At 38.6% G+C, this 12,089-nt stretch overlaps 1 protein-coding gene across 1 annotated transcript in view; it reads right to left on the bottom strand.

Annotated features, from left to right (window-relative positions):
- LOC139460304 (uncharacterized) overlaps nucleotides 1-12,089 on the bottom strand; it is a 56,632-nt gene that overhangs the window by 5,653 nt on the left and 38,890 nt on the right. The window contains exon 2 of the mRNA XM_071241796.1: nucleotides 714-842. Coding sequence (XP_071097897.1) covers nucleotides 714-842 — 129 coding nt within the window. The remainder of the gene's footprint in view (nucleotides 1-713; nucleotides 843-12,089) is intronic.

Raw genomic sequence — 12,089 nt, 5'->3', positions numbered from 1 at the left:
TGGATGGCTCGGTTCTCTGACTTGTATGACAAATGTCACCTTACCCCAAATGCGTAGGTAGATGTTCATGATGTCAATCGTTTGATTGTGTGGTTCAAAATTGTACAGACAGCAGTCATATAGTTGTACTATTGCTGTGCGCGGCGTTAAAAACAAACAATGTCTCATATTCGTTACTTTTCGTTCTCATTCTACTCGGGGCACGGATGGACTAGTCGTCTGTGGCGCCGCGATTCGTTGTGCAAAGTTGCGTCCCTTGGGAACGCCAGAAACCTATGATTGTTGGTTCGAATTCCGGTTCGCCCCGATTATGTTTCTAGGTTTGTCAGCACCATACCCATGCTCGTAGGTTTCACCGAAGTGGTAAACGTCTAAGACCTGCATCACTTCCGGCTTTCCTCCCACATTAAGCTGACACGCCGCGATATAACTGGAATACTGTTAAAAGCGGAGTTAAACCCAACTCACTCACTCACTCTCATTCTACTCTGAAGATGTTGTAGTATGACGTCACAAATGACTTCTTTTCAAGTTGTTTTAGCTCAAATATACATAGAAAGTAATTGTTGATTGTTACAATATCGATACATATGTTGTGACAACATAATACCAACTCGTCGAGCTTTTTTTGGTGTTACTAAGTTCGAAGGATTCAGTGGTACTCATATTTTACATACAATTACAATTCAATCTCGGACAGTCGTATAAAATACCTGGTGTTGGTCTTGGGGGCGTGGTTGCCTTGCTTTCACTGATGTCTGTACCAATGCTTTTCATGCTGGCGTGCGTGGTGGCCTTGCTCTGTCTGATCTGTCTAGCATCACTTACTTGTGTCGTCAAACCTGCATACAAGATATCCCCATGTCACCAGTAGGACAGGTAAGATACACTTTCGTACTTCAGTGCAATATAGTTGTGAACATTATTTTCCTCCTTTTATTTCAGAGAAGAAATAAAAGCCTTCCATTTTCATGGGAAATGTGTGCCAAAAGTGGAGTCAGTTGTAGGATTCCCAGTATTTCTGGTGTCCTTTGTCGTGATATCGCATGAATATACTCACTCTCATTTTACCACCTTCGACTGTGTAAACTGTACGAGTTGTAGCGATACAATTCCCTAGTTTGACTTACATCTCCGTGCTTTTTTTAAGCGAGCCATTGACTTTGCATGTGTTTGTGACGGCCGACCCCGATGGAGCAGGATGCACTTTCCCTTTTTAGCAAAACACCTGTTACCATCCCTGTTTAATAATGATTCAGAAACACATTCGTTTGCTATAGTTGGAATCGATACAATGGAATCTTTTAGAAGATATTTCTTCTAATAATGGAAGGACATTTTGTCGCATTTAGTTACTTACCTGGCACGAGTGAACTGTAGAGGTAGCCTATATTCACTGATTTATCAGGAAGTGTTCTGATGGAATCAGCGAATAAAAAACATTCCCCGACTGTAGAGACTCCAACGCGGAGACAGCCCGTGTATTGGGAGCAGTGTAGGAAACACTGTAGTTTTTCCACAAAACCAAGTCTTTTCAAATAAACCTTTGGAAATGTGGCATTCCTGCCGCCTATTAAAAAGTGATGAGTGATGACACCGTCACATTGCATGTCACAGCAAAACAGCAGTAGAAAGATCGTTTGAGAAAGTGCACCTGCACTTGCAAACATCCTGTTTCTGAAATATATTATGAAAACATATAACTTTATGGATAACAAATTCTGGTTTATTGTATATTGCAACGTTTCCATGTTGGTTCTTACGTCCTTAGTGAGTCCCGTGAAGATTCCGGGGTAGAATAGGTCTTCAGCAACCCATGCTTGCCGTAAAAGGCGACTATGCTTGTCGTAAATGGTGACTAACGGGATCGGGTGGTCAGGCTCGCTGACTTGGTTGATACATGTCATCGATCCCAATTGCGTGAGTAGTATAGGTAATGATGGGTCTGCCGCAACTCCACTGGAGCTGGATTTATATACCTATACTGCTACTACAGGTGTCATTTTTTATGTCAAAATGATTATGCGATTCAATGATAGTCATAAGATTAAGTTAAATTGGCTCCAGCTCACCACCACCTGGGGCCAATCATTGCTTTAGATGAGCCTAAATGGTAATAAAAATATTCTTTATTATTTTTATCAATAAAGTGATATTCAACATTTTTATTAAGTTCTTCGTTCATTTTACTAGGAGACCAGACTTTATAACTACACTCTTCTTGTAAATTGATAAGAAACAATTTATAACCGTATTTGGTTGGTTTAACATCACTGATATAATAACAACCTTGTGGTAATTCTCTCCATTTAATAGCTTTTTTTATCTCCATTATTATATATATTTATGTAAGCATTTGTCTAAATGTGATCAAACGATAGTAAGCAATCTATTTTTAATCTCCAACCAGTTCTTTGGTTTTGGCAAGGAATAACTGAGGCGCTTGTTGCCTCCGCTGTTCTATGAACTTTTTTTTCTCATCTTCGCTAATACCACTGGTCTTACGAGATTTTGATCGAATCTCCTGCTTCATTGCATTGTATTTGGTGAGTTCCGACAGCACTAAACGAAACTCATCCTCGGATATCTTACAATCGACCATTGCTGTCGAAATATGATCCTCAATGCTGTTCAACTTTGCTTCGGCGAGTATCCGAATACTATCGTGTTTTAATGCTTTCTTTTGTAACCTACGAGAAATGAATTTTATCGCTTTTCCTGCCAGTCCCGAGACTCCGGCGCCTATTTCCATGCCGAGCACGATAGGCGCGGCGATTATAGTGGACCCCTTCGAGGGTTGCAACGGGCGATGCTCCGATATGAATAATACTGCAACGTTGACGCTTGTTTTTCTTGAGCCATTTAATCGATAGACCTGGTAATATTTCGAAGGCATCTTCCGGTGCATCTCCGAACAAGACTTCAATAATAAGAGTAGAAATATTAGGTATTGCACTCAAGGTTAACTTTAATATCATCGAATTCAGCAACCAAATTTAATCTAACATTTTGGACTGCCGGACGACTATATCACATATGACCTGGGTCTTCTGGCAGGGAAGAGACTAACACACTTTTTCGTTTTGACGGGATATAGGCAGCGAGTACGATACCACTATTTATTATCTTAAATTATGTCCCTTACCCATCATCACATAAGCTGGGGTAATGACGATATTCAGTAGCCACTCGATGTTTGCTTCGACCATAGTCCATTTATTCTCGCCGTTGAGAATATTATTGTACGAAGTATTTTTAATGAGTCTACTAACATCGACATCGCTTAAATCTTCTAGATTACCCGTGAATGTAACTTCTTTCCGCTTGTATACATTATCGTGTAAGTGTAAAGCGTATAACTTACCATCGGTACCGGGTTTATCGAATCCTTCTGTGTCTCCGAGATCAGAAAGCGCAATTGTATTACATTGTCTGAGCGTTCCAGGGCCTGATGCATCAACCATTATTTATAATATGGAGTGTTACACTTAAGTATCCTATATGTACAGGTTGGTGTTTTACATCTAATATAGAAATTTTGAGGTCTGAAATAATACCCCGCTTTATTTTTTTATATTGTAATGATGAGAAAGATTCCGTTCTACCACTATTATATTTTTCATTTTTCACTGTAATAGATCTGAGCAGAGTTGAAGGACTTTCTAGTTGAATATTATCCGTCATGCTTATTTGATCAAGATGGATGCACAACTCTTTATAGGGAACTGAATCGGGCAATGTCTCTCCATCAAATGTTGACCTGTATATTGATATAATTCCACGTGTAAATCCAAGTGTAGCTGATAAGTTCCCTACAATCCGTACACCTTTTTCTCCAGTGTCGATTTTCACTGTCCCATTCGACTCATCTTGTGTTAGACTAATTCCAATAGGCTTAAAAATTTCATCATTGAGTGAGCATACGCTGTAATACCCATCAGGTATAATAATTAATTTTTCAATAATATTTTTTTCATCTAATATCCATATCTTATTATTACCTCTCGCAGCACTTATATTGGTCCACCAAGGGTAATACGTTACGTCGCATAGAGCGACTTCGAGTTGTCCATCCGAGTTATCGATAGTACGAAGCAGTTCAATAGACTGACCATTTGCTATTATCGGGAGTGTAACATGCATATTAAATATACAATGATACCATATCACAACTTAAATATCGCATCAACCATTATTTATAATATGGAGTGTTACACTTAAGTATCCTATATGTACAGGTTGGTGTTTTACATCTAATACAGAAATTTTGAGGTCTGAAATAATACCCCGCTTTAATTTTTTATATTGTAATGATGAGAAAGATTCCGTTCTACCACTATTATATTTTTCATTTTTCACTGGAATAGATCTGAGCAGAGTTGAAGGACTTTCTAGTTGAATATTATCCGTCATGCTTATTTGATCAAGATGGATGCACAACTCTTTATAGGGAACTGAATCGGGCAATGTCTCTCCATCAAATGTTGACCTGTATATTGATATAATTCCACGTGTAAATCCAAGTGTAGCTGATAAGTTCCCTACAATCCGTACACCTTTTTCTCCAGTGTCGATTTTCACTGTCCCATTCGACTCATCTTGTGTTAGACTAATTCCAATAGGCTTAAAAATTTCATCATTGAGTGAGCATACGCTGTAATACCCATCAGGTATAATAATTAATTTTTCAATAATATTTTTTTCATCTAATATCCATATCTTATTATTACCTCTCGCAGCACTTATATTGGTCCACCAAGGGTAATACGTTACGTCGCATAGAGCGACTTTGAGTTGTCCATCCGAGTTATCGATAGTACGAAGCAGTTCAATAGACTGACCATTTGCTATTATCGGGAGTGTAACATGCATATTAAATATACAATGATACCATATCACAACTTAAATATCGCATCAACCATTATTTATAATATGGAGTGTTACACTTAAGTATCCTATATGTACAGGTTGGTGTTTTACATCTAATACAGAAATTTTGAGGTCTGAAATAATACCCCGCTTTAATTTTTTATATTGTAATGATGAGAAAGATTCCGTTCTACCACTATTATATTTTTCATTTTTCACTGGAATAGATCTGAGCAGAGTTGAAGAACTTTCTAGTTGAATATTATCCGTCATGCTTATTTGATCAAGATGGATACACAACTCTTTATAGGGAACTAGATTGGGTAATATATCACCATGTGTTATTATGTCGGTTTCATTAAATCTGGGGAGTGTAAATCCAAGTGTAACTGGTAAGTTACCGTAAAAAAAAATTGTACCTTTTTCTCCAGAGTCGAATTTCACTGTCCCATTCAACTCATTTTGTGTGAGACTCATTCCATTAGGCTTAGAAATTTCATCATTGAGTGAGCATACGCTGTAATACCCATCAGGTATAGTAATGGATATATACATCCTATTATTTCTTCTCGCAGCACTTATATTGGTCCACAGCGGGTAATACGTTACATCACAGATAGCTACTTCGAGTTGTCCATCCGAGTTATTGATGGTATGAAGCAGTTCAATAGACTGACCATTTGTTATTCCCGGGAGTGTAAAATACATATTAAATATACAATGATACTACATCATAACTTAAATATGAAATCAACTTACATTACTAATCAATCGATTATAGTAACTGCCTCTGGTGCTGAGTTTACCATTAAATTCCCCGATATCTTTAAAAATTACAGGGTCACGGCAACTAGCGATAAAATGTTGCACGATTGGTTTCACAATCCGATGCAATTTTGGCAGAATTAGTTAAACTTTCCCATATGGTGTGGCACAACGGATGTGGCGTATCTGTTAATGCCCCAGTATTTAAACTATATAAGTCTGTTATATTATTTCACGTGTACTATCAGATTAGACGTATACTTTAAGAAATTAATGCTCCGTTATCGCATGTCGAGCATGGAATTTCACAAATAATAATTATGATAGGTCCGCGTATGAGCGTATTTGTCAGGAATTTAATGTTTCTATGAGTAAAGATTGGCTTATTAAATGAGCAAACCATGGTCTAGGTGTTCCTTACACAGAAGAAAAATAACCATCAAAGAAGAAAGCGATTAGGTATATAAAGAACTTAATAAAGATAAAGTTGATTTTCCTAAGTTGTTGCGTACCAGCAAACTTTACTCAAGAATATATGATTATTTAAAAAAAACAGTCATTGGTATAAAGGCTGGGAACTTTCGAGTAACGATTGGAGAGGGGATATAATGAGTTTTAAGAGTGGGTCTATCTATATTGTTAAAACATTTATACAACTGAACGATACCGTAAACGCTTGGAATGAATTTCTTAATGATAAAACGGAAAATAATTTTACTAACCCAGCATTTGTAAGATTTAATGAATCGATAAGAACTTATGTATGGGCAATTCTCGGAGCACAATCGCAAACACGAACGTCCTTTATCGGTTCTGGGACGGCGATCGATGCGCAAAAACAGTTTGTCTCAAACGTGGAGGACGCCATTAATTCACCAGTTGACATACCATCGTCTATAAAGCGTTTTCAAGATGTATTACAGTACGCTCAATCCAAAGTGGACTATGTTTATGCGCCGGGACTATACATGTCTCCAAGTAATATGGAACTTAAGATCGGTCAAGTGATAGGCTATAATAATAAATCGTTATTGCTACCGATCAACAAAAAACAGGTATAAATTCAGATATTAACATCGAATTAATAACGCAAACAATCACAGGCGAAAAGGGAATAGTCAAGCCACAAACACCAACTATCACTCAACCATCTACAGACGCACAAGTGCCAGCACATATTGCGGCTAAAAATCAACAACATATCGATGAAAAAACAGCGCTTGTATTAGGTGGAGTCGCGGCTGGTTTACTCATGATTTGGTTAAATAGTTCTTAGCGGATACGTACAACAGCCCTGCGATTGCTACGATCAGTGCCCACAAGTTTTGACTAAGCCAAGTGGTTGGTCTTAGCTAATAAATTCAATAGCCAGAAAACAACACCCCCTATTATACCAGGAAGTGCGGCCGCGGCTTTCTCAGCAGCTTTTTCCAGTGCCGAGCCTAATGCTTTTAAATTCTTTTTTATCCACTCTTTTATACCATCCAACGTAGGCGGTGATCCGCTAGCACCTGTACCACCTGTGCCACTGGTTAACGCGAGAGTCAAAGTCGATATAATAAATCCCAACGCGGTTAAAATACTGGCAATGGTTATTCCCTGTTCTCTGAACAATGTTTTAATTTTATCGGCCAGTGTAGTGTCATCGTTGAGGACTTGATCGATAGTTTCTCGAATCGACTGATTTGCGAACGAAGTGCCTTTCTATTACTGGAAGCTGTTGTCTTCTAAGTTACGCAATCTTTCCGCTACGCGGCGTCTACTGAACTCATCGCCCGCCTGTTCAAGTTTTGTTTTCTCGTAATCTACATGCTTGTCGATTTCGGATATCTTGGCTGTATTATTCATGAGTTCTCCCCGCATTGTTTGCATTGCCTTGTCAAGACCTCGTAATTCCCTAATACTAAACTCCGAGGATGGTACATGTAACGTGGAATTATCGTAATAGGTATCTAAGATTTCTCCGAGTCCGTCCGAGGCCACCATCGAGGAAGATTCCAAATTATCTGTGTTGTTAACGAGTTTATCACGCACAGTCCGAAGAGCCTTAGTAGTCTTCGTAGAAAGTCGTGAGTAGTCTACAAAACCTAATTTATCACGAACAGTGCTGATACCGTGTTTACAGGCTATTGTAGACAAGCCTAGGAGCTTACGAGTACGAGAATGCATAAGGTCAATATCCGGTTCGCCACGCAGTCGCAATATTCCTTTACTATCTATCATAAACTTTGAATAGTCACGACCAATAGGACTATCATCTTTAAAGGTATCGTAATAATCATCAATGGTTGATTGTAAAAGTTTTTCACCATCGGTTGCTTGTGAAAGTTCATCGTTAAGATTCATAAAGCTGGTTTCATCAGTATCTTCGGTTGGATTCTGGTTATCAAAGTCATCAAAGGTATCTAGATCAAAATCAGTCATTTTTATATTAAACATATGGTTATATAATTTCAATATAACAATGTCTTCGCATTACGGACGCAAGTTAAACCCACAACGTAGACTTCGAGATACATTAGGGGTCAAAGCAATTCGTCAGTCTGTAACTATAACTAATAACCCTAGTACCATCGATCAGAATCAAACGCTTCTGGTTCGCTTTCCTAATCTCGGCGCACACGATGTGTTAGTTCCGGTTACTGTCCGACTAGCATTTACGATTATTTTGACTTCTGTCGACGTTAACAGGGAGCCCGTTCAGAACATAGGTCGTGCTATCGTTAAGAAAATTAGCGGTAATGAGGTTTTGAGTATCGACGATAGCGATGTATACTATTGTTACATGGATCTCTGGAGAACGGATAAAGAGCGCGAAAACTTACAGTACCAAGGTATTTGTAATAAGAACACATTGAGACTGCGCGTAGATGCTCCTAGTGATGATAGTACCGTCGTAAAAGATAAGGCCGTTGCCGACGCATTAGGTAACCGATTCTGTATTCCCCTGGACTTTGAATTACTAGATTCCCACATGCCCTTTTATCAAGCATCCCTAGGCGATAGGGTAGAATACGAACTCACTTTTAATGACTACGGTAGAGTAATCAGAGCTGCTGAAGATGCTAGCTATTCCATTGACAATATCTCGCTGGAGTACGATATGATAACGGATCCCGAATTAGCCAGTTTAGCCATTTTGTATGATCGAGTGCTGCGACACCGAAAGATCACGAGGGACAAAAAAGATACAATGTGGAATATCAATCTAAACGTTCACACGAGGTTGTTGAAGGGTATTTTAATGTTGTTCGAGGACCCCTCCGATGCGTTTAAAAGAAATACCGAGAAGTTCTACAATCCCAAGATTAGAAAAGTAGAATTGACTATCGAGGGCGTTCCTAATCAACTATATGGTCAAGTAATGCTAGCGTATCACCAGTAGGATGAGATTAAAAAACTTCCTTCTATAAAACGTTCCCCGGAAGTTATCGCGGTCGTGAAAGATCTGTCTCTCAGGAGTGTATCGATGTGTGAATACCTCACCACGAAGTACGCGCTATGGCTCGACATGCGAACCACGGACAATGAGATTACACACCAGGGGAAGGAGAATAGAAAATGCTTGCGAGGGTGTCACTATAACGAAGCTCCAGGAAACGGCTGGTAAATGTACGTGTATTTGTACGTGATTATGGATGCGCAACTTAATATACAGAATGGAAAATTCGTGCAAGCAATCTATTAATAATCTTTTACCTAAAGATCCACACTGCGCTATCATATGCGGGCAAACGGGCTGCGGAAAAACAGCTTTTATTCTAGATATTTTACAAAGTCATTATCGGGACGTTTTCGATCATATTATTATTCTGTGTCCGACTATAAGCATTAATAAAACATACCTATCGAGAGATTGGGTAATGAATGGCGACGGGGTACACAGAGTCGATCCGGGCGATCGTTTACAAGACTGTTTACGAGTATGTCACAAGAAATACAAAGGAGAATCAACCCTTTTCGTAATAGACGACTGCAGCGCTAGTAAAGATCTCACCAAAAAGAAAGATATGCTTTCGTATTTAGCATTCTCCGGACGGCATACTCAACATAGCGTTTGGGTACTTACTCAAAAATACAACTCTGCCCTGAAAGATCTCAGAGAGCAGACCAAATGGGTAGCACTCTTTCATTGCAAAGATCGAGATTCATTCGAGGAATGTTTACGCGAAAATGATGTCATTTATACCAAGCTCAAACGAGATAAAGTCAGAAAACTGTTATCGGCAGCGAAGCACTGTAAACTCGTATTAAAAACCGATCAACCAGATGCTTATGCAATTGCTTAGCAAAATGTAGCAAAAATGTGGCAAAATTATAGCAAATATAGCAAAATTATAGCAAAATTATAACAAAATGTAGCAAATTGAACATTAGCGGTTAATATGACATAATGTGGTTCGAAATCATCATTCTTTCGCAACAGTTCATTATTACGGGATGTATTGGATATGTCATATTATATTATGTTAGACTTAAATATCTCCTTAGGTATTACATTATGGAATGCGACGAACTCATCGAACAAATGCTCAAAGAATCTGATGCAGATCAACAAGTTACTGATAAATCTTTAGATAAACATAGAGAAAGACTCGCGGCTTTGGTAGCCGGTGGAAAATGTTCCCAATATTTGGGAGAAAATTATACCATCGAAAAAATTGATAACATGACCGACGAAGAGATTAAAAAACTGTATGCGCGTTACTAGTCTAGACTGGGAGCTACCATGACTAAAACGATAGGGTCGGCTATATTACAACTATACACAGTCGTAGCTAGTACGTTTCTCCCTATCCGGGCAGAACATCGCATGTATTTATGTGAATCTCTCGAGAAAGACCCATTCATCAAACACGCTATAAGCTCAGTGAGCTGTGAGTTTTATCATAGATACAGAATGTTCTTAGCTCCACTCACCACAGCTTTAATAATGGCTAGGTATTGTCAATTTAAACATATGTGTCCACTTAAAAATATAAACGACTCAACACATTGCGGAAACACAATCACAACATAAACCACTGATTGTGAATGAGGATGCACAACAGATTGCGGAACAACGAGTGAATGAGGATGTGAATGCACCACAAACACAGATTGTACCACATGTGAATGAGAAAATACTAAAAGCCAGAGTGACAAAGAATCCTTTGAAAATAGCTGCAGGAAGAAAGGGAGGACTCGCGAGGAAAGCAAAATTAATAAACAATTCAAATATTAATCCAATTAAAACATGGGCACTAGTAGGAGTTGTTGGTATAGCAGCTGTATGGTTTTTTTATAAGACCGGAGAAGAGAAAACGTCACCCCCAATGCAAAAACAATTTCAATTAGAGGTTAGCCCGCATATAATGCTATAAGAAGCATGACTACTCCAGTTACAGGCGGTAAAGTGTTGGTAAACGCAACGTATCATTCAGCGGTGGTCACCGGCTTGGCCATTGGCTATGCCCGTATAGCTAAAATGATTACTAAAGCCACACCTCCCAAGCTAGATTTTAATGGATTTGATATAGGTATGATGATTCTGGATATTGGATTATCTATGGCAACGATGGTCGGTGGAGCTATTGTAAATGCTCTAGCTTTATCGGGGAGTAATTATTTATTTTCTACTTTGAGGGAATCAAATGCTAAAGAAGTTGAAGAGGAGCGTAAACGACATAACGAAGCAATGGAACAACTCCTAGCAGCCCAGTCACAATATATGCGGCAGAGAATGAAGAGATTAGATTTTATTCATGAAAAACTGCGTAAGGAAGGACATTCAATTCAAACGTTTAAGGATGTCGAATCTGCCATGCACAAATACTTGCTAGTTTATGGAAACTCGACCCAATACCGAGACCAACAATGAGTCAGTTTTATACACCGTCAGAGGAACAAAAGAACCGTGAGGTAAAATTTATCATGTTGGGATTGACTGCTGTATTGATTTTCAGCTATACCGTAACTACGCATAAACAACCAGACTGACAGCTGTGGCTATGCATAAACCATGACCTAGTTAGGGGAGTCAGAGTGACAGCTAATCTATAAATAGCGTTGGCTGACTGCCTAATCAATATCTCACCAGTGTAGATGTGATTTGCATTTAGACAAATGATATGATAGATGTATAAACCATGAATCATTGCAGATTTACACTCATGGGGAAAAAAAACTCTACGTAACCGACGCTGTGTTGAAATTTACTGCGGTATACACAATTATTACATCAGGCGCGGAAACATAAACTATACGTGTTCTGTATGCAGGATAGGGGTCAAAGGTCGTTATTGTTTATGTAAGGAACACGGTGCTGATAGGGTCAGGAACCAGATTATTTATGCTAGGAAGAGAGATTACATCAATGAGAGGAATAGGTTGGGGAGAATACGTATTTAGATATATGAAAAACAACCAATTAGACATTTGTCTCATTTGGCATATACCAACACAATATTCAACCA

The sequence above is a fragment of the Haliotis cracherodii genome, unplaced genomic scaffold (genome assembly GCF_022045235.1).
Source record: "Haliotis cracherodii isolate W230 unplaced genomic scaffold, xgHalCrac1.p SCAF_14, whole genome shotgun sequence".
NCBI classification, from domain to species: domain Eukaryota; kingdom Metazoa; phylum Mollusca; class Gastropoda; order Lepetellida; family Haliotidae; genus Haliotis; species Haliotis cracherodii.
Note: the sequence above shows the minus strand (reverse complement) of the source record. Positions and strands in the feature narration are given on the sequence as shown.